This window comes from Thunnus thynnus, chromosome 12 (genome assembly GCF_963924715.1).
Source record: "Thunnus thynnus chromosome 12, fThuThy2.1, whole genome shotgun sequence".
In the NCBI taxonomy this organism is placed as follows: domain Eukaryota; kingdom Metazoa; phylum Chordata; class Actinopteri; order Scombriformes; family Scombridae; genus Thunnus; species Thunnus thynnus.
In genome coordinates this window covers 3895956-3920303 of record NC_089528.1, presented here as the reverse complement: position 1 = coordinate 3920303, position 24348 = coordinate 3895956, and the positions used below count along the sequence as shown (strand labels likewise).

Below are 24348 nucleotides of genomic sequence, written 5' to 3'. Positions count from 1 at the left end.
CTCTCCTCAGTCTTCAAAGTAACCTAATGGCCCATTAAACAGGGGACAACCATGATCTTTGAATATTTGATTCAATGTTCTGACTGTTTGTCTCGATGTTTAGATGCAGTGTAAGTCTTGAATCTTTACATGTAATCTACAAATCCTCTTTCTTTGTTGTATTTTGCTTTTCTTGTGTGTATAAAATGATATCACACACAGACCCTACTTTGCAATCCCAGTCCTTCGTTTCAATAGGAAGTTTGGACTAGCAGGTTTATTTCCAAACACTGAAGCAAGACAAAGTGCTTAACAATGGTCCATGCACTTTTTGCTCTCTGAAGTGTTGTTTTAGTCAATAAAATTGAAATATCATTTTCCCTTTTCTGGTTTGTACATCAAATAAGAATAACTGCAAGAAAACAAAACAGGAAAACAGCCGTTATTTCATTTGTCTGAAACCAGAAGTTGTCATAGGTCAGAACAATCAGCAACAACGCCAAACGAGTCATAGTAACTAACAGCTTGTATTGTAATGGCCTTGGATATTCTGATGTGATTTACCTGAACGATCCTATAATTGATTATAAATCATTAATCAAGTTACTACAGCTGTGCCCGGTGCATAAATTGTACTTCTCAATTACGAGACGCCTGTATGGCTTCTGTTGCTGTGTGATGTCACATCTATTTACACAAAGGAAAGTGAAAAAGGCAACATACATGAAAGCTTTTGTCATTTCTAGAGAGGAGTGTGTGGTTTTCCACCAACCTGTGTGTGGTAGAAGCCTAGATATCCTTGATAGCTATATTATTCATCTAGCAGCAGCTTTGTGGCTTCATCTTATTAGGCGTGAGATTTGTTTGGGCAGCATGAGAATGTGAGATAGAGCCTGAAAGTGGGCGTCTCACATCTGGGAGTTTTCGACCCTCCTTGTTTATTATCTCTGAAAACCACGTACTGATCCATGTTTCGCTGCATGTCGAGTGTAATAACATCAGTACTGTGTGCACCTGATGCCACAAATGGCAGAAGAAGAAGTACCTATTATTTAGTTTTGGAGTTATTGTAGTTTAATTTTTCAATTCACAAAAAAAGTTTTTTAAATTGTAATTTTAACTTCATATCTGCCATATTTGACCATGGAAACAAAAAGGGCATGTTTTATGTATTTTTGTCATTGTACTTTTAAAAATGAATATCAAATAACACTTTCCTTTTCAGTTTTTGTTTCTATTTATAAAAGCAAATTTCAAATACCACAAATACACAGACCTGCATGCCAAAAAGAAATGCATTAGATCAAAATGTAAAAAGACAATGAACCAATTCAAATTGCATATAATGAACTACAATAAAATACAAATATAGTCTTTTAGATATTAAGTCTCTTTGATGACCATTACTGTAGACCCATACACCCAATTAAAAAACTACTTTGAAATAGAAATTATATTAGTATTAATAACTGAAATAAAGCATAATCATTCAAGTGAAGCTTGATTTCTGAACAATGAAGAATGAAGGATTTTACAGACTGAATGTTGCTGGTGTTTTTGGGTAGAAGCAGTAAATAACAACAGTCACCATCACTGATTGTCATGTCATGTTTTCCTACTCTTTCTTGCAGCCGGCTCCTGCTTGGACCACCTTTAGAGTCGGCCTTTACTGTGGAGTGTTCCTCGTCTTAATGGTCACGGTGGTCATTACAGGTAACACACACACATATTCAAACTAGAACTGCAATATAATTTAAATTAGTACATCTAAAAGCAATATAAGATTTTAATCATCTAGTGACTCAGTTTTTACTTCCTGGATTTTGACTGTCTGTGTGTCTAGACAAAAATATACCTACATAATATAATATAATAAGTACTTTGGCTTTTACAAAACAAATACAAGTTTCAAGAAGAAGAAAAAAATCGCTCAAACTTGGGAATGAGTGGTAACACTTTATTTTATGGGTCCTATTATGTCTTGGAAATAAACTGATATATAATTGTCAATTCGCTGGAAGATCTCTACAGACAAGCATACAAAGAAGCAAATATGGAACATGAAGTTTCCAATAATAAGCAAATATTTTCAAATGATTTTTAATTGGATCCATTTTCCAGTTAAGATGTTAGCGGTTCTCTCCTATGGATCCTATGGAAATGAATTATGTTGTTACCATTGGTACATTTTGTCTCCTTTAACCAGTGTGTCTCTCTATCACTCTCGCTGTCTCTCTGTCTCTAGGAGCTGTGGTGATCCGTAGTGCTGATGTTTGGCCTATGGTCAGAATCTACAGAGGAGGCTTCCTGTTAATAGAATTCCTCTTCCTGTTAGGTATGCATAAACACACACACACACACATGCATGCTCAGTTGCTATTTTGGGAGTCCTCTTTTTCCGCTCATTCAGTTTTAGAAGAGGAAGTTCTGCAGTGCAGGGAAACAAACATTGTCATTCCTCATAATCATTTCTGGATGTTTTTTCATAGATTATGGGGAATGACAATGTTTGTTTCATTGTCATTCCCCATAATCTATGAAAAAACATCCAGAAATGCCATGTTAACTTTATCTAAATTACAGTTCCAGTTCCATTTTAATATTCGTGCGTACACACACGAAGAAGGCCTCAACCATACAAGTCTGGAGGATGTCCTCTTAGAAATAAGGATGTGAAAAACCCTCAGTCTGTCCTCTGACCGGCCTGCTTGTTCTGTTTTTCTGTCTTCCAGGCATCAACACCTATGGGTGGAGGCAGGCAGGAGTCAACCATGTACTCATATTTGAACTTAACCCCAGAAATAATCTGTCCCACCAACATCTTTTTGAGGTATGAGCACACACACATACAAACACGCTGTCGAACAGACACAACAATTGTTGCTCAGATTACAGTGAGATATGGAAATAAGATGACTTTGTTACCGGGCATATCATGAACATTTCTATCATTTTTTTAATACAAGTTCAGGCTGGATATGTACACATGTATTACCCCTCAGCTTTTGTGACATATTAAGTCTTTGTGTGTGCAGATTGCAGGTCTGTTGGGCGTGCTGTGGTGCGTCAGCCTGCTGTCCTGTCTGTTCAGTGACAGCATCCTGGTACCGATGCAGGCAAACCCTCTGGCTCTGTACGGCTTCTTCCTCCTCTTCCTTATCAACCCCTTCAAGACCTGCTACTACAAGTCACGCTTCTGGCTGCTCAAACTCCTGGTAACTTCACTCAATAACAAATGACACAGGCGTCTTGGTTGTTTTTTCCTTTAAGTTTGTGTCAAACTGTTCACCTTTTGTGCAACTGTACAGTATATTTGATTATTACTCATCAGCCTCCGTCTCTCGCTCCTTCTCCTCCACAGTTTCGAGTGGTGACGGCTCCATTTCATCGCGTAGGCTTTGCAGACTTCTGGCTGGCAGACCAGTTGAACTCTCTGGTGGTGGTTCTGATGGATCTGGAGTACATGATCTGTTTCTACAGTTTTGAACTGGACTGGAAAAAACACGATGGACTCATCAGCAGTGAAGGTGAGACTTGTAAGATAAAGGCAGCCACTGTGGGTGAAATTGTGTATTTCTTCAAAGCTGTGAACACTGTGATCCAATGACACACTGTTGAATGTCATCCTGCTCAGGTAAAGACGTGTGTAACTCCTACTCCTATGGCGTCCGTGCGGTGATCAAGTGTCTTCCTGCTTGGTTCCGGTTCGTCCAGTGTCTGCGCCGTTACCGTGACACCAAACGGGCCTTTCCTCATTTGGTTAATGCTGGGAAATACTCCACTTCCTTCTTTGTCGTCACCTTTGCTGCCCTCTACAGCACACATAAAGGTAGATACACCTTCATTTTAATATACAGTACAGAATTTGCAAAGAAAGGAATGAAAGGGCAATTTGCCACAAGAAGCTGAAATATGAAGTGTTTATTATCTGACCTATAAATCACCATAAATACAGGGTATTCATAACAACGTGATTTACAACATGGCAACAACTTTTCAAAATAAACTTTACAAACTACAATATTTCATCTTTACCCATTTAATGGTAAGAATGTTAAATCTCACTTTCCAACAGTAAATTGTATAATATTTCAACCTAATTTTTCAAAACATATTCGGTATATTCATTCATTCATTCAGTCTGTTAACACTAATAGTATGACCCTGATGAATTTCTAAGTCAGTCTACAGTTGACTTCATAACATCTCTATTTTGCCTGAAATTCATATTGTTCTCAAGAAATTTAAGTTTTTGAGAACAAACACAAAGGAAGTCTATAAAAGTGGCTTTAAACATAGTTCCTCATTTCAGCTTTTAATGGGAAACAACTTCAGGAAGTGATGAGTTTAAAAGAAGCTCTGGGAAATAATGAGTGAGCAGGAACAGTATTTATTTCTTTGTTTTAAGCTGATAGATATGTAGACAGGAAACAGGAGAGAGAGACTAGAGACGTTGCAGGTATGTGGCATGTGCCATTCAGCTACCAGAGTGCTCCCGGAACAGTATGTCTGTTAAAAAGAAACCCCTCCCAGAGTAGCACATTGCTGAGTAGGGCATGACTCTGTTGTGCTGAGGAAGTACACATGCTGAATTAGGTAATGGATGTCTCCATTCTTGAACATATGAATCTGATTTTGTACCAGCTGTCTAACCTCACACCCCTCTCTCTCTTCCCTCCTCAGATGAATCCCACGCTGATGCCCAGATCTTCTTCTACTTGTATATCAGCTGTTTAGTGGTCAGCTCGTGTTACACACTGGTCTGGGATCTGAAGATGGACTGGGGCCTGTTTGACCGCAATGCAGGAGAGAATACCTTCCTGCGAGAGGAGATAGTCTACCCACATAAGGTATTTGGAACCTCCATGTGTTGGAGGAGACTGGCTGATACTAGTTTGATCCTCAGTATGAGTACCTGAGGATTCAAACTGTCGTGATGATGTGTTGACAGCTGTTGTGTTCTTCCTGTTTTTTCCAGGCCTATTACTACAGTGCCATAGTGGAGGATGTGCTGTTGCGTTTTTCATGGACTTTAACCGTCTGCCTCAGTGCACTCTCCTCTTTCAATGGCATCTCTGACATACTGGCAACTGTACTGGCCCCACTGGAGGTCTTTAGGTATACATAATTACTCTTAAACATATCACATTTAAACAATTTTTTCTCCCTTTTTCTATTTTATCAATTCGTTTTATTCTACTCATGCTCTTGTGAAGATTTAGCACAATAATCACCTACATCTCCCGACTTGGAAGAAAACATTGGTGGCTGCTGATAGAGTGTGATGGTGATTGGCGGACATGAGGACATGGATTACTGTTGAACCTGAAGCATAAAAATGTGCGTGTCACAAAAATTGGCCATTGACAGTGAGTGTTTCTCCTTCCCAGGCGTTTTGTGTGGAACTTCTTCCGACTGGAGAACGAACATCTGAATAACTGTGGTGAGTTCAGGGCCGTCAGAGACATCAGCGTGGCTCCACTCAACGCTGACGACCAGACCCTGCTGGAGCAGATGATGGACCAAGAGGACGGAGTCAGGAACCGGCAGGGCAAGAAGAGCTGGAAGAGAAGCTACAGCATGAGTCTACGTAGACCACGACTTGCCTCACAGTGAGTCTTAACAACAGTTCAAACATGTGAACATGTGATGGAGCAGTGAAGAATCTAAGATCCTTTATCATATCACACTGTATTGTTGTTATTCTTTGTATTGGTTTGCTGCCAGTGTAAAATAATTACTTTGATATAAATGATTAGATTTTCTCCAGAAGAGGGAGTGCAACAGTAGGGTGGCCAAAACTAAATTTACAGTTTTGATTGTTAAGCTCGATTGACATTAATGGGAAGGAAAGAAGGGGGGCATCCCTAGTATCGGACAGTAAACATGTGTTTATAGTAAACAGATATTATGGGATTTAAGATGAATAAATTGAGTCTCCTTCAAGAAGTTTAAAAAATGTAGTTCAGATACCCATATAGACACACATCAGTCTACCAAGTAATTCATTTATGTAGTACACCATGTAGACCATGTAAAAGTCAGTTGAATATAAGATGTTCTACTTTCATTGTTTGTCAAACATTAAAACCAAACCTGTGCTTTTGGGTTCCCTTTAATAATTACTCACTGGTTACTTACTTGCTAGTTAAATATACTGTATAATGTCTGCTCTTTGTAGTGATTGGCAGCTTCAGGTCAAGTGATGTTTTCTAAAGTTTGAAATTAACTTTTAACAGTGTGCAGTTGTGCCTAAAACAGCCCCAAAGCACATTAGCTTTTCTTATGTGGGAAGGGTTTTGTAAGCCTTTACTCTTGCAATATCAGTTTAGTAATCAAACACATGATGAGGCTGATGTTTGGCACTGTGCATCAGCAATCTAACCTGTAATGTAACCCTACAGACTATGCGTCCACACTGTAAGCACATTCTCCCTTTTCCCCTCCAGGTCCAAGACCCGTGACACCAAGGTTTTGATAGACGACACTGACGATGACTCCTGACATCAGGCCACGCCCCTCGCCTGGGTCCAGAATCTATTCAAAGGAGGAAACTCCACCTCCTAACTGAGGAATTACCCAGCGAGTTGGGCGTTGAACTCTCAAAACCAAGAACGAGTTTTAAACTCTCATGCCTACGTAATCCTGTCTCAACGCATGAGCCTCTGTATGGGTTCAGAACTATTTCAAGGCAGGAACTTTCACCTCTTGAACAAACAACCCAGCAAGATGGCCATCCAACACATAACCTGCCCCTACCTTCAATAATAACCAGGGGTGGGCATATCACTTAACTTACCTAAGCAGTGGGTGAAAAACTAATCTTCCTGTCATTTGCAGCCACCCAGAGGTGGACTCTTTAACTACACCCACTCCTCAGCCATTGCTTGGGCTCTCCTCAAAGCCTCAGCCTAGCATGAACAACGCAGCGAAATGGAATGTAAGCCGATCACCCTGACAGGAAGTGCCCCTGCTCCCTCTCGGTGCCACAGAACTCCCACATAGGGAGAGACCGACAACTTCAACCCTACTCCCACTGTTGAGGACCAAAAGGTTTTCTCACCGCCTTTAGCTATTAGCCTCCACTTAAACTCGCTTAGAGAAAGGCCTTTAATAAATGATGTACCATTCGCACCTCAAGAGATCTCAAGTCAGCCTGTAATTTGGACCTTGGAATGAACCTGAAGCCCCTTTTTTCCAATAAGAGAATAAAAAGGGTTGAAAAGTGTCCTCGTCCTTCTCCGCCATGGCGGTCTTTTAGGCCTTGTGACCTTTTCTCTGACCTACTACATGGGCCTTGGCATTTATACTGGCCAACAGACTATGCCAACGAACATTTGGTAACACCAATCAGTTGCTGGCTTGACTCCCTCGCTCTTCAGCTTGCCCCATCAAATCATCACAGAGCTGCCTACTTGCACCTTACACGCTTTAGAAACTCACACATACACACACATACACACACACACACACAGAGAAACACGCACTTTGTAGGAAGAGTGAATCGGGACAGAATGCCTATCGTGTGTTCGTACACACACAGACACACACAAACAGTCATTTAACATGTTTTCTTGTTCATGGACGTGCAACAGAGTGGCCTCCACTCAACCTTTTTGAGACCCTGGGATGAGAACACACACACATAGACTAGCCATTATTTGTAAACGTGGTTGTAAATATGAAATGGACCAAAATAGGAGGTGGTGTGAAAAATAATTATTCAGAACATATGAAATACTCCATAAAAAATAAAAAGTGAAGTGCTGAGTTCAGACTGTAATGAACAGCAGCTGGAATGACTGTTCAGCCACAGAGCTGAGAAGGAATTTTACTTTTGTTTCCAGAAAAAGATAAAGATCATCTTAATAACCCTCCCGGTCAACCCATGTGGAAAAAATACCCTCCATCAGGAAATAGTTTTGCTGAATGTATGCCAACTTATTTATGTATGTATGAGTGGGAAAGACGCCCTAAATACATTGGTCAGCCCATTTAGGCTGATCAGTTTTTGGAAACTAAGAGTGAAGATGAGTCCCAAGGGTTTTTTATTTTGTCCCCTGAAATCTTGATTGAAAAACTGAAGACTGTTGGATTGAAAATTGTTGGTTTCTGTAACAGTAATTCTTGTGCGTGAAACTGGGGGGCATTCACCTGTCTGTCTCACACTCTTCAGCTGGATTGGTGTTTCTGGATCCACGTGAGAGTGAATCTTACACTCATGAGATACATGTTCAGATTTCACACCTGTTTTAAGAGTTGGTCTAAAGAAAAAACACGTTAGCCTTGAGACAAAGTCATTTTGATGTATTTGTATATTCAGCATGTAATTGTACTAATCAACACATTTCTTGAGGCTGGATGTTAGTCAGAGAGCATAGGAGGCTTAGCGATGGTTTGTTCCAGTTTTGTCTCAATGAGTTACAGGTTACACACCATCACATCATCTGCATATTGGCAAACTCATTTCAGAACTCTGTCATCATGTCAACACTACAGTCGCCACCATCAGTCTGCGTCATTGAATCATTAGAATCACATCATCCATATTTTTTGGTAAAGACAGGTAGTTTTGATTACACTGGAGAAAATGATTTTCTTAATGTTTCAGAGCGCTAAAGATGATAATTTAATTGCTTTTGTTCACATCCCAAAGTGGGACACTCTTACGCAGTGTGTTGGTCTAACATCACCTGATGTTGAGGTCTTAACTCTCAGAATGACAATCAGAGTAGCTGGCTCTTTTTCACTGTTCTGTTTTTATTCTGGTCGTAGCTGGTTCTGTTTTAATTCTTTCTAGTCTTTGCTTTTATGGTATAATTTATATTAGCCATTTAATGTAACCTATTCTGCAATAATCTCAATGAATTTTTTATTAGTTGTCCCAAAGTCATTCAGGAAGCTCATCAGTGAGCAATAAGAGACACTTGAGAATTATCTGCACTTTAATGCCAAACTTGATTTTTGATGTACTATATAGAGCATTCACACCTAGAGTTCAGACACTCAAACCAAATGGTGTACAATAAATACAGTGTTGTGAATAGGATCATCCTTATAACAAGCTTTTTTGAAGCTTGCCAAAATGTAGAACATTCATTTGAGGACTGAGATATGAGATGTATGACATCAGGGTTTCCTAAACACTGTTTTGGTTCACAGAAATGTTTGGAGTCTGTTTTATTTTTGGTCTGCACTGTCTAACAGACCGTCAACACTCTAGCTATTGTTGATTGTTGTCAGTGTAGTAAGTTACACAGGGAAGTTGAAAGAACAAATCTTTCTCAATATTTCCAGTTTAACAACTTTAGAGTTGTGTCACGTTTTGATTTGGATCTTCCTGAAATGCGTGAGTTGAAAGCTCACGATGAAGATGTGATTCTTAATTTCAGCTGAGTTTTCCTTTTCTGAAATCAGTTGAAATCAAAAAGTTATCCTATTCTCTAAACTTCAACACTGCCCAGTGGATCAAAGCTTACCCATGATCCCTGCTACCATCTACAGGCCATGCTATCATTCCAAAATCATCTGTTTTTCTTATTCTTACATGTATTGGGATTTTGCTGTTTGTTATTAGCAGATACAGACAAATATGTTACATTCAAGATAACAAAGAACATTGCAGGCCATCAGTAATATTGAATATATCATTCCAGTCAGCAATATACAGTGTAATATGTATGGTCTACCTGTATGATAGATCTGAAAGCTCATACAGCCTGTGACACAGTTTTGTGGAGGGCAAACCTTTAAACCTTGTGACCAAAACTAATAAAAGTGATAGTTTTTTTTTTCTTAGTAATATTTTTGATTGTGATGTCCAGTGTGAGCTGTGAGTTGTTGTTGTTTGTCCACAAACTGACAATGTGCGGGTGAGCAGTTTTTCACAAACCCCAGGATACAATCATGGTGGATACTAGCTTTATTTACAATGTCCACCAGTGTGCAAATAAATAACACATGGTTAGACGATAGTGCAGTCCTACCCAGATCATCTGTGCAGGTTGCAGGTGTTGTCCACAGATTTAAACATGGCAGTTCTTTGGTGACATTCACTTGTCAGTCAGAATTCACGTACACACAGATTGAGAAAAGGAGAGCAACACAATTGCCATCTTAACCTTTCTTACTTATTCATGTATACAGTATATCTTTGAATCATTCCTACAGTCTCTGAAATGAGATATGTTGGGTTCAGTTTTTATTTTCTAAAATTTCCATGCAGCAAACACAATCATTCCATCCAAAGAGAATAGTTAAGTTTCCTTCCTCTAAGTGCAGTGCATTTGTTCAAGAATCTGACTTTTCTTTTGTAATTCCTCAGGTTTTCATGTTGTGACGAGTGTTCTTTTTGAAGAAATTTGTGTATTTTGAAGCCATTCCTATGGTGTCCCTGATTGCTCAACATACTTTGACTTAAGAGAACAGATGCAAAAAGACAAAACACAAGCAAATAAAGAAAACATCTTCACCAATTTGACACCTCATGTCAACACAACCAAATACAACTATTCTCATCATATTGGGGAACATGTTTTCCACATTTGCTTTTGCTTTTTCTATTTTCCTGTGTTATGTAAGTTGTAGTGGGTTGACGTCTCAGGGCACCATGTAGTCCTGTGTATTGAACAGCGTATTCCATAATGACAGTTGGATGGATGTGAGAAGATACAAGCCCCATTTGTACTCAGGATATTGTGAGCATATTTGCACCTTGGCCTGCTAATTTACAGGCAGCATGTAAGCTTCCTCTTGCACCTTTTTTGTGTTTTCCTGACAGCCATCATTTTACGAATTTACCGCATGAAACCTCACTGCACCAATGTATGTTTTGCTCACAGTAATACACCCAGAGATCTACTGAAACTCTGCAAAGGAAAGCTGTAAATGTGTACCCAAATGCAGGAAATGGACAAATTGATAGGTTCGCAGCAACAATCATAATTACTGAGGAAGTCAGGTCAATTTTCAGTTTGTCTTTGACTTTTTTTTATCAGTACAATGCCAAACAGCGTCAGCCTCAGTGTCATATCCCCATAAAGTCAATTCATTCCTTCAATACCACAACCAAGCCTAACGATGTTTCATATTCAACTTTTTTATGATACTGAACTTTTGACATTTCAGCTGCAGGCAGGCTGACTAGGCTCTGATAGATGATGTTTTAGGGTTAGAGATTGTGACTTGTATATTTTCAGTTTCTACATTTTTCTGTATTCCAGGTGATGCCTCACAATCCCATTACACATGAACACAACACTGCTTTAATGTGAAGATGGTTGAGTGTGTGACAGACAGTGACCCCCCCAAAACCTCTTTTTTTCCTCCAGCTGTCCAATTATATCCACCAGTAGGGGGAAGGGCTGGGTATCAAAATGTGTCCGTATCAGAGAGTACCAAAAGCTGACTTTGAATGTCTGGTCTTAAAAAAAAATTTAAATCAACATTTTTTGCCAGTTTTGGACTGTGGCTGTTTGTGTTCAGAAGATATTTAACATTTTATGTTAAATGAAAAAAGGAGTTCTGTTCTGTTTCATTCCTAAAAGGAACTTTTGCTACACTTAAAACATGGGTATCATATCCGCACTTGTATAACAAAAATGTCCCACAATACCCAGCCCTGCTCAAGAGTGGTGGAGTCTGCTTGACTAACCTGAAGGTCCCTCCAAATGTCTATCACAGTCTGCCAATCAATTCTGACCAAGATCTCATCAGTTGCTTCACAGTAGTTACACAATGTCTCTTGAGTTAATAGATGCACCAGAAACCAGAAAGACTTGATAAGCTGGTTTTTCAAATGTCTGTTGACTTGATAGTACTGTATTGGAAAACATTAGACACCAGTATAGAGGATGTTTAGCTCGGCTGTGAAGCAATTCTCAGATTTTGTTCAGAATTGAGGGGTATGATTGAATATGAAGTCCTAATGTTAAACAGCTCTGAAGAATCTGAGTATCTTCTACTCCTCTGCCGAGGAAGCAACACAACTGGCAGCTCCAGGGTTTCCTGTCCTCAGATCTTTAAGTATAAATAGTTAAACAGGGTTGTGGCTGAAGCCTAAGCTGAGCTCACATGAACTGTGTCCTTCAGCCATCAGCTCAGTTTCCCATGGCAACACTGTCCACTCTGCAGGTCCAGGATGTCCCAGTTGCTGTGTTGTTGCAAAACCTCTTAAAGGCTTTTTTTTTTTAAAATGATTTGGTGTTTGGTGATGCCTGCCCTGACACTGTGTGTCCTCTGATCTGTTTGGAACACCTGTTGACCACAAGTTGCTGTTGTCATCATCCGCCAGTACTGACTGAACCTCTGGGCCTGCAGCACTGACGTATTTTAGACGCAGCCGTGCTGTTGATCCCATTTCACACCATAAAATTGTTGCTTTTCTGAAAGAAGTTTGGTCTTATTGACTACTGAATACTTGATGATCTGAAACATTTCATGCCCACTGGCCCAAAGGTTTCTGTGTGTGTAATGTTGAGTAGGTTGTCAGAAACAAACAAAACCTGGACCTGGATCAAAATTCTCAGGCATCCATATACCAGAACCAATATGTTTTAATGATTAAAAACAGAGAGGGAGCATTTTGATCCATGTTCTGATCCCAATGTGGTGTGACCCAGAGCTGTCGATTATACAATACATTATATATATTGATTAATATATTGATTAGAAGCATTGTATAATCAGTGACTGTGCTGTGGGTGTTGTATGTACAGTAGCAGCGTCATGCTACAGAGGTGCCTGGTTCACCAACCCCTGTTACAGTTTTTCAGTAAAAACAGCTAAAGCTCGAAAGATGTTTGTGACTGGGAGTCTTATTTCTTCTCTTGATGTTACAGTGATTATGTGTCTGTTTACTACCCACTGGGCCTTCAACATTCAGGTGAAAACATGTCAGGATCCTCTTCTAAAGTATAAGATACATAGATTAAAGCTATTAGGATTAAAGTTGACCATTCTTGTGCAAATAATGACAAATATTCAGTGCTCTACCTGAATACCTTTTCAAGATAGCCTCAAAGCCTCTCAGACAATAAGGTGATGACTACATTTTGTAACCAGACCTACGTGCGACATGAACGGGCCTCAGACAATAAGGGGATGACTACGTAACATTCATGTATGGTTTTATTGTATGTCAACACTTTGAAGTTGGATTTGGTCTGCTGATAAAGCAGTAAATACTGTAGAAAGCCTTTGTTTCATGACAACGTCAGAAGTGAAGTTCCATTTATCTCCATTGTATTGCTGTAGAGGCAGAAATCTCAGAGGTAGCATGGCTTTGAAATATATAACAACTTTTGGATGGATTGCCATGAAATTTAGTACAGACATTCAGGGTCATCAGATGATGAATCCTACTGACTTAAGTCATCCTCCAACTTTCCCTCTAGTGCCACCAGCGGGTCAACATTTTCACTTAACTATGGAATGTCTACATCCACAGGATGGATAGGTAAAAAAAATACAGACATTAATGGTACACAGATGATGAACCCAATTGACTTTAGTGATCCCTTGTTATTTTGAGTAAAGTATCTTAAAAAGGCTTGGATGGATTGCTATTAAATGTGCTATTTAATTCACCTCAGGATGAATTATAATAACACAGATCTCCCGACTGTTCATCTACCAACATCAGGTCAGAATATCCATTTGTTCAATACTTTTGTTTATGACTAAATACCTGCAAAATACTTTGTTTTTTGTGCCAATTAGCAAATGTTAGCATGCTAAACTAAGATGGTGAACAGTATACCTGCTTAAATATCATTACATTATCACTGTCATTGCAAGCATGATAGCATGTTGATGTGAGAATAGTCTTGTTTTTTCAAATGTGGGTGAACTGACCCTTTAACTTTCCATCATAACAACAGCCCTAAAAGATTTGCAAGATTTTTATGTTTACTAGTGCAAAAGGTGGTAGACGTAAACCTAAAAATTGCTGCCAGTGAATCTACAATGAAATGAAGAAGCAGTTAAACGGCATGATGTAAATGACAGTACACTGTTTGTTTGCTGTTTTAAAAACATTAGCTTGCATTACACTTGTCATCCTGAGGTGGGCTTATTAGAGTTTATATTGACGATAAACATTAAAATACCTTTATGCACTTTAAATCAACCAAATGTTCAAAATGTGGACAGATCAGAGTTGTCTGAATGAAAAAACACTTCACCCTCTAGATCTTATTTGCACACAGGAATGAACAAAACAACACCCATTTTATAAATCCCCATATTGCTACAACACACAAACCTGTTGGACACAGTGTCAAGAAAAATGTGAGTCAGTGTTTAATATACATGCATTTATAGGCTACATAGTCATGACATTCATTTTAAATATATTTTTGACAGTGGAATCATATCTTATAGCTATTACATCACATATCTATAAATTCAAATATATATTTTGACCAATAAAGACAGGCTGTAAGGCAGGTTCATGAATATTACATGTGAACAGAGATGATAATGTACTACTGTAGCAGAGGCCTTGTGTCTGCAGTAGCTGCTGATACCAGCAGGGGGAGGTGGTGGATTTGGTGGTTGGAGCATTATCTGGCTTCTGAACAAAGTTTATCCTCCAGAAATGACTGATACAATATTACTGTTGGTAAATATGTTTTTATGAAATAAATACTACAAAATAATGAACATACAACAATGGTTTAAAACATTTTGCCACAACTGCAATTCATATTGATTCTGGGTCACAGTTCTATTTCTTACATACAGTATAGACTAATATTATCAATAAGATGTATAAATGTTGTTAGAAAAGGTACTTTCAGATGGGCTCCTGGTATGGAAGCAAATAATGGCCATAAAGATTTGAATCTTATAAGCAGCTGGAAACTCAGACCACAAACACAATATATAGTAAAATAAATATCTCAGTGCTGTTAATTCAGTGGTATTTAAATTTCAACATGAATAATTTAGTGATCTTTTTGGCCATTTTATGCTTCCATATACTGGGGATCTTCTCCTGCTTGTGCCTGGAATACCATCACATGGAGCTGTCTCAAACAGAATTATGGCTCATATCTAAAATGTTAGACTGTTCATTTTTAACACGTTTTCACTTTTCTTTAAAAGCCAGCAGTGAAGTTAGAGAGGAGTGAGAGAGTAGCTGAAGGTTCAAATCCCTGTAGGTCTGCTGGAGAACACTGGTACTCACTACTGTTAAAGGAATGCTCAGTAGTTTAAAGTAACTAAGCACATTCACTCAAGTACTGTACTTAAGTACAATTTTGAGGTATTACTTTACCTCAAAATTGTACTAAGAACGTCTGTCAGTTGTCAGTCTCTTTCTCTCTCCCTCTCCCTCTCTTTCTCTCTCTCTCTCTCTCTCACACACACACACATACACACACACACACATACACACACGTATAACCTCCCACTATTCAGCCTGTATCTCCCTCCTCTCCAGCAGCCCGCTGACAGTGAAATGTAACCGGACCTTCGTGCGACATGAACGGGCCTCAGCTCAATGAACTACCGGACGACGCGGAGGAGCTCGGGCCGCATGTGAGCAACCTGAGGCGGAGAGCCCTGCAGGCCAGCGAGCTGTCCGCTGTCCGCACTTTCTCCGACGGCTTTCTCATCAAGTTTCTGCGGGCCAGAGACTTCGACGTGGAGCTCGCTCTGAAGGTAGACCACTATCCTTCTAGCGAAAAAAACAAACCCTCCAACACACTAAACAGCCCAGAAGCTCAGAGTTAGTTTCAAGTTTTCAACAGCGTAACACAGACTTTGTAGTAGTTTCTGGAAAGTTTTTATTGGCAGAAGAGACTAATATTACCAGAAATCCTTTTCTTTTTAACATTTTAGCTTCCTGGAGGATTTCTGCGCACTGTCGCTGATTGCAAAGATCCCGGCGCAGAGCCGTTAGAGCATTAAAGGACAGGTTCACAATGTTTCAATTGTCTTAACTCAACAGTCAGGTGTCCATATGAACAATGAAAGAGGTTTTCCTCATTGTAATCATTCCTCCTGTTCATACTGGCTATTAAAAGATCCCCTTCAAATGTGCTTTCATTGTAGGTGATGGAGGCCAAAATCCACAGTATGTCCACACAGTCCTTTAAAAGTTGTTGTGAAGCTTATATGAGGCTTCATCAGTCTGAGTTAGTCATATCAAGTAGATATCTGACACATTTACAGTCTTTTTAGCATCAAATTCCCTCTTTGTGTTTCCTCAGACAGTGTTTCCCTGTTGAGCTGAGGTGGAAGTATAGTAACAAAAAGAGGGACTTTGGCACTAAAAAGACTGTAACGTTGAAAGATATCTACTTGATTTGACTCATTTGGACATTGAAGCTTCATATTAGCTTCAGATAAACTTTTAAATACATTTTTATACAGAAGGAGGACTGTGGATTTTGTCCTCCATCACTTCCATTGTAAGTGCATCATGAAGGGATCTTCTAATGGTCAGTATGAACAGGAGGAATGATTACAGCAAGAAAAACATGTTTCAATGTTCATTTGGGCTCCTGACTGTTGTTTTAACCTGTCGTTTAAAGGTTGAATGTGTGTGAATGTTTAATAGATAAGCTGTCCAGGCGTGTTACAAACTGATCCCAAGGCCAAATGTGTTAAGAATAGCACACAGTTTGACATGTTTCTACAGAATATTTCACGTTTGTACACATTGACAGTGTGTTCCCTCTAACTCAGTGTTTGAAAGGGCTTATCTGTATTTTTTAAATTTACCAAGTAGCTACTAACTACCAAAAAAAGAACTAGTCTGTTAAGTCCAGCTGGGTGTATAATGCATTTGCTGTGTGCCACAATGTGTTTTTTAATGCTACCAGTAGAGGACACCAAAGTGAGAAACTAACAAATTGCACTCAAAGTGGCTTTAAAGGGGCACTTATTGTAAATTTCAAAGTCTGTTTATAAGTCACTGTGGATGTATTAAGAAAATTGGATAATGTGTTCCAAGATGGCACACACACTCACACACAGAGTTTTCTTAATGGGAGCGTGTACTGAAAAGTTCTTCAAGCTTCAGTGTTCTGAGTGTTTTTCCAGCTTAGCTAGCTGACTAGCATGCAGCTAGTAATTAATGGCATGAAGATGGCATACTGACATACTGACACAACTCTTTCAAAACTTATTATCTGTGTTTGTTGTTTTACAGCTGTTACTATGGTAATGAATGTGTGTGGGGAGTCTATATGGGCCCCAGAGCATCACATGACCTGCAGTTCTGACAGTGTCCACTTGACTGTGGGGTTGCTCGTCACAGGGAATAATACTCAGTAGGCCAAGAAACATTCACTTGGACACTACAGATTGTTCACAATAGGCTGTAATATAATATGCTATCGAGTTGTTTTTGGAAAGTGTAGGAATCCCGAAGGACTAAAAATCAAGATGTCTCTGCTGCACAGATTTTGGCCTTTCCTCTTTCTCTTCCCTTTAAGTAACTGTAGGTAAGTGTTGCATAAGGAGAAACACCTAGATCTAAAAACTAGAGAAGAAGAAAATGATTCTGTAACAATTCTGTTAATAAATGAAGAATTTAAATCATTTTTCATGTAAAATGCCCAACAAATCAGAGGTTCCAGCCTCCCACATGTGAAGATTTTCTACTTTTCTTTGTTTTATATTTTAGTATAGTGAAGATCTTTGGTGAAATTGTGATTTGCATTTTACACTATTTTCTTACATCTTGTAGACCAAACAAGCAACCTACTGATCAAGAAAATAATCACTATATTAATCGCCGATGAAAATACTCGTCTCCTGCTGTGATTTTTCTGATTAGTGTTGGCTTCTTTACAAACAGATAACAACGTTACCAATGATACTAACTTAAAATGTAGTCACATACTGAATACTGTCTCCTTACACTCTCATCCACTTTCACTCCAACTGGCAGATATGTACCAAAACAAATGTCTATGTTCAGTCATGTAGAAGCTCACAGCTCAGACTGACGGTCCAGTCTTTGCCCCGTAGTTGATTTAGAGTTTAAACTAAAAAATAAAATCCTCTTTCAAAACTTAATAAACCAGTTGGTTGTTTATACTTCTGCATGGAAGTACAGTGTCTTGTACTGTATTTATTCCTATAGTATTATTGAAGATTGTTTTCAGTTTGAGCAGTTGAATCTGTTGCTGTAGGCTGCACACAGCTCTTATAAGAGTATGAAATGACTGACTGCATGTGTCATGAGGGACCTCAGAGCTCAGAGCAGGAAGGCTGACTTGCTTATTTATATGTGAAGGCAGCTGGAACTCAGCCAAGTGGGACTAAGCTCATCATCAGTCTGCTCTGGAGACCTGAACCACTGATACACTGACTGACTTTTACCACACACACACAGTCATTTGAATCCGGTTTTTATCATTACCTCACATCCTGGCTTGTATTTTTATTTCTTGTTTGATCTCCACTGCAGCGTGAATATTTCCTCTGAGGGTTTGGTGCAGATAAGCGAGTAGATGAAAGGTCATAAAACCATTTGATCCATGTCAACTCCTGAAAGTGTATCGCAAATATTATCTTTAATACACTGTAAGGGACCGAGCTGGCAGGCACGAGGAGTCACAGGTAAAAAGGGGGATGTATTACCCCATAGAAGAAGAATTTACAAAAGGTGTGTAACAAATGGGCCCATTAAAGAGGTCAACTAAACAGAACTGAACCCAGGCTATGCAAACTTAAACTGAACAGACCAAACTGAACACAAAAGAGAACATACAGTCTATATAATATATAAAAGTAATGAAACCCAGTATATTCTACAGAAACAAACAGAATATGTAAACTAATAAATATGTACATTACAGCTCTTATTGAACTACCAGCAGTGGCGGAGGGAGAGTCCTGAGATCAGCACCTGTCTGTCTCCCTCCTCAGTGCTCGGACTCCTCAACACCTCCTACCATGCCGTCCTCCCACAGCGGGACCACACGGGCAGCAGGGTGCTCGTCTACAGGATCGGTCAGTATACGTATGTGTATGTGTGTGGACGGTCATTGAATCTTTAGATAATTATGTTTTTTTTTCTACTCAAAAACAGTGATGTACTGTAATTCTGCATATAAAAGATGTGTCTTTGTATTGCTTTTAAGCTTTATCATTCCAGATGTGAACATCACAGGGTCATGGATAATGGATAATCTACCATAAGACAAAGACCAGGCACAATCACTTCGTTTCATAATGATAATAAATTATGAGCATTAAATTCACACTTACTGAAGCTCAAACCATGCAAAACAGCTTATTTCTGAATAATTCCTTATAATTTGTTGAGCTTCTTCTGGAAAGAGCTATATCACAGATGTTGTAGTCAGCTGTGTTGAGTTTAGAAGCAGCTGTTGATTCTCAGAGGAATTTCCATGAAAGAACTGCTCCATTGAAACCCAAGTAAAAATATATTCATTATTCATTTATCATTGGAAGCTTTATTCTTAATATATGTTGAATTATAAAACACGCTCGAGGTTACGGTCATTTAACATTTAATTAGATATAATTGTTTGGAAATGTACCAATGGAACACAGTCTGTATTTGAGCTATTTTAGTGCCAAATTATATGGTTCTTTCCAGGAAACTTTCAATGAAACTATAAGGACATTATTATGAATTTACTGACCCATAAAGTCAAGTATTTAGTAAAATTGTGCATTTCAGCATTTTAGATTGTAGTAGTAATAAAAAACAACATAAACATATCACTTGATGCAGGTTTAAAGACTGATTGTAGTCCTTGGACGTCGAGTAACATTTGTCTGTCTGTCTCCAGGCCAGTGGAACCCAAAAGACTGGTCAGCCTTCCAGGTGTTCAGAGTCAGCCTGATGACATCAGAGATCATCTCCATGGATACAGAGACGCAGAGGCGGGGTCTAAAAGCCATATTTGACCTGCAGGGGTGGAGTTTAGGTCACGCCTTGCAGATTAATCGCTCCCTTGCCAGAAAGATATCCTCCGTCCTCTCGGTAGGCCAAAGAGAATGCTTCTGATCATGTTGGATTTACTGTAAATACAGCTTGTACTATGTGCTATAAAGCTGGACATTTCACTCTTTATGTGCTATGGTGCCCTGCTTCATATGGGTCTTCATCCACAGTAACATATGTCATTGGGCTCTATAAAGGCTCTATAACTGAGTACAGTAACTGTAACTGTTTAGTGACCGTACTCAACTGAGTACATTATGACAGCATGTTACAACACAAGCAGGAAGTTTGGGTGTTTGTATTGTATCTCTCCAGTCACATGTAAGGAACATAGCTAATGCAACACTTGACAATGGCAGTGGGGAGCGCTGTCAACTCGTCACTCCATAGGTGTTCAGGTGGGTTAAGATCTGGAGACTGTGAAGGCCATAGCATATGATTCACACAAGTCATCCAACATCATAAATCATCATAAATAGTTTATAGCCAAAACCATACCAGATGCTAATTATTATTCAAAGCAGACTCTTTTTATCTCTTTTAAAACGTGTTTGGAGGGGATCTGATGTTGTGCAGGGTTTGGTATGGCATTATTTACTGTTCAATGTTGTTTCATAGAGATGATTGGCTGACATTGTAGTCAGCTTGCTGAATGTGTTTTTACACCTGTGTGTGTTTGTGTGTGCTTGTTCATCAGGACTCTTTTCCACTGAAAGTTAGAGGAATTCATCTGGTCAACGAGCCAATGTTCTTCCGGCCGGTCTTTGCCATGATTCGTCCCTTCCTGCCAGAGAAGATTAAACAGAGGGTCAGCACTGTTGATCAGTGATCACACTACACTGCACAAATATCCATCTGTGTTGCATCTGTCTGCATACTCTCTTTTACATGCAAATACAGAGTGGAAATGCCTGTAAACAGACTTTTAAAATCAAGTTCCCTCTCTTCCCACTGCAGATCCACATGCACGGTGCTGATTTTCAAGATAGTTTATCTGACTTCTTCTCACCGCCTGTCCTGCCTCCAGAGTATGGAGGAGAGGGGCCTGGAATAGAGGAGGCTTGTCAAGACTGGACCAATCACCTTCTACAATCAGAGAATCTCCTTCAGCAGATTGCCACCCATCCAACGGGTGACATCGCTACAGCCTCTGAGGACTTGATCTCAGAAGAAAAGGAGACTGAACAGCTCTCAGAGGGATGATGTTTGGGATTTTGGATCAAAACAACACCACAGATGTATTATAAGACCCGGATATGGCGCCGCCGCTCAGCCTTGCAGCTAGTTTTTCCCAGTGGTCACTCCAGTATTGCAGTGAAAAATCTCCCTGCAGCCCAAAAAGCATTTTCCCCCCAGACTGCCTGTAAAACTGTTGACAAGACACCTTGAACTGCAAACAAGGTCAATTTTGACTTTTTCTATTATGAATTTTTGATTACAGGAGGTTTTATATTTGTAAAACCTTCCTCAAGCCAAGAAAAGTGATTTAAAAATCTGTTACATCAAAGCAGGAACCATGGGCCGCACAACGTGGAAGCAACCCCGGAAGCTAGAAACTTTTGTGACATTTGCGCCAGCCAAGCAATTCCTATTGGACTGAATGGGCACCGTTTTCGGTCCGGTATCCAGCTCTTATAATACATCCATGCCTAACACACTGTCTGGCGGCCATTTTGAGGTCCTTAACTCTTGAGTACTAACTGTGCAAGTTGTTAGCAGCATCAAAAGAGCTGAAAAGACATAGTTACTGTCCGTGCTGCTTTTAAACCTTCAGCACTGAACTATCTGATTAACTTTGAGTTTACATGATGTTTGACTATTAGTTACATTTTTAACTGTCCTCCTGGTTACATTACTCATTGAAATCCAACCAAAGAATCAAGTTGTATCTCCTGATGGAAATACACTTGTTTGCTTTCTTACTGAGAGTGAGGTGAGAACACTGATATAAATCTCTCAGCGTTCAGTGCGGAGCTGGAGTCAGCAGTTAGCCTAGCTTAGCATAAAGCATGAAATGGTAAGGAAACACTAGGTGCATGGCTCTGTAAGCCAGAAAACCTATTATACCCCTAAAGCTTACTAATTGCATCATGTTTGTTTAACCTGTGCACCCAAAAAAACATTGATTTAGAAATTTAGTGGAAGCTGAGCAAACGCTGATAAACTGTTATTTGTCACGAAATAGTTCCAGCATGTGGACACAAATTGTTGCATTTTTACATTTCTGTTAATCTACAGCTTAAACAAACAAGATACATTGTGTAAATAAGGAAATTTCTATAGGTGTTGGTGGGCGTTTTTTACTTCGGAAAGAGCCAGACTCGTTTCCCTCCAGTTTTAATGCTAAGCTAGGCTAACCACGTCCTGACTCCTGTTCTGTACTTGATGCAGATGAATATCCATCTCCTCATAGTATTTCCCACATTGTTAAAATCATTTTAAAGATTTTGATTGATTCTTTTTTTTTTTTTTTTCCAATATCTGCTAGCCAGCTGCTCAGTGTTAACAGTTAGTTCAGGTTAACTGAGCCAACTCTTCTCAAGCCACTAAGTATTTTAGAGTTTATTTAAAAACAGGACAGTTTACTGTGTCGTCTCTACTTGGAAACAAACCTACCTTATGTTAGGTCTTTCACTTGTACATGAATATTGCTGGATTTTACTGAGTGAATTTTACATCTCCACAAGTGTTTTTCAGGGATCTCTACAGTTGTTCTATAGTTAGATGTTAATAGCTAACAGCTAATTCTCCAGTGGACCCCGGTGATGGGAGAAGATTTATGTAGCAGCTGCAGTGCTTTTTTAGTACAGCGTATGCTAGTCGGAACACCAACCTTCAATCTGAGGATCGAGTTCAATCCTCAAACGGTGGAAACCTGTGAACTCCAGTTAAGAGGGTCCATGACAGTTCGATGCTTTGCAAAAGAACCTGGATCCCAAACAGTTTCCCCAACATTCCAGACAGCAAGCACTGCAGATGAGTATGAACGCTGCCTTCCCTCCAACTCATCACTCCATCCAGACTTTCATCTTATCAGCCAGTCAAACTAATCCATCCTGTCTCCCACGTATTTGTGTTTCACCTTTGGAACTGTGGCCTTCATTTTTACCTTTAAAACTTTTATATGAATTATGAAATAATGGTGTGTGTATAACAACAGGATTATTTTAATAGAAGAGTTGTATTTTCATCAGTAATAGTATGTTTATAGATGGTGATTCCTTGCACCTTTAACTTTGTTTGGACCATGTATGCATGTTTCTGAGATTTCTGTAAAAAATTTGAATTTGCTATACACACTGAGTTCATAATTGTTTTTATTAATTCCTGTGAAACCTGTTGTCTCCAAAGAGAATAGGTTCATAATAAGATAAATAATTATTTATACATTTGATCCTGTGCCTTTTTAATAACAGTTTAAAGTGTATATTGACTTGCCTATTTTTAAACTGGAAAGATTTTTATTAATATTTGAAGCTAATATTCCTGTACATCTTCTAGAGTAGACAGGTAGGATCAATGAAATAAAATATTGTTAATAAATGGTGTGTAGGAACATGTCATTGTGCAGGCTGTCATTCATTTTCCTGTGTTTCAAGTTAAGCACCTAGTGCATGGAGCGAACTGACTAACAAATGAGTCTATTATTTATCCATTTTCACAGACATGGATGAACTGTACAAAATCAATTTATCGATCAACATGAAAACACGTTTAGAAGTCAAAAAGTTGAGTGGGTGTGTCAAGAGAGAATAGAAAGATAAAATGGTTACAGTGGTGGAACATACCTATAGTATGTATTTTACCTCAGTATTTCCATTTGATGCCACCTTATACTTCCATTCCACTACATTTCAGAGGGAAATATTCTCCACTATGTTTGTTTGACAGCTATGGTTACTAGTTACTTTTCAGATAAAGATTTTAGATGCAAAACATATAATCAGTTCATAAAATATTGTATATCTAATATTTAAAGCATTGTTTTAGATTAAACCACTTAACAGTATATGAAGTAGTACAAATTAGCTTCACCTCAACCAGCCTCAACATCAAAGTACCACTCTAACATTACTGTAATAGATCAGTACTTATGATCTGGAGACATCCTGAGTACTTTTAGTTTTAATATAACATATATATAATAATAATTTTGTTGCTAACACATCTATACATTTGCTTAAGTAACATTTTAAATGCAGGACATTTTACTAGTAAGAGGATTTTTATAGTGTGGTATTTCTACTTTTACTTACGTGAATGATTTGCATACATTAACCACTGGTTACAAATCATTAAGACTCACAAGGGTTAGTGTGCACTATATAAATGTAATGCTCAAAGTCCCCCTCCACTCAAAAATATGTTTTTCTTCGTGTTCCTTCAGTTGGATGTTGGAGCTTCACTGTGCAGAATGATGGATGTGCAGAGTT

At 38.9% G+C, this 24348-nt stretch overlaps 2 protein-coding genes across 2 annotated transcripts in view; both read left to right on the top strand.

The window, feature by feature from the left end:
• The window catches only part of LOC137193617 (xenotropic and polytropic retrovirus receptor 1 homolog), a 41679-nt gene extending 30146 nt beyond the window's left edge, over nt 1–11533 (top strand). Inside the window, exons 7-16 of the mRNA XM_067604856.1 lie at nt 1611–1692; nt 2225–2314; nt 2712–2809; nt 3015–3194; nt 3341–3506; nt 3614–3808; nt 4663–4829; nt 4958–5097; nt 5370–5591; nt 6429–11533. Of these exons, the coding sequence (XP_067460957.1) occupies nt 1611–1692; nt 2225–2314; nt 2712–2809; nt 3015–3194; nt 3341–3506; nt 3614–3808; nt 4663–4829; nt 4958–5097; nt 5370–5591; nt 6429–6483 (1395 nt within the window). The 3' untranslated portion in view covers nt 6484–11533. The remainder of the gene's footprint in view (nt 1–1610; nt 1693–2224; nt 2315–2711; nt 2810–3014; nt 3195–3340; nt 3507–3613; nt 3809–4662; nt 4830–4957; nt 5098–5369; nt 5592–6428) is intronic.
• A 3836-nt stretch (nt 11534–15369) lies between these two features.
• Nucleotides 15370–23023, top strand: ttpa (tocopherol (alpha) transfer protein). The gene is made up of 5 exons (XM_067604855.1): nt 15370–15645; nt 18798–18951; nt 19761–19954; nt 20613–20723; nt 20873–23023. The coding sequence occupies exons 1-5, from the start codon at nt 15466–15468 to the stop codon at nt 21116–21118; spliced, it is 885 nt and encodes a 294-aa protein (XP_067460956.1). The 5' UTR covers nt 15370–15465; the 3' UTR covers nt 21119–23023.
• Nucleotides 23024–24348: the final 1325 nt, after the last annotated feature.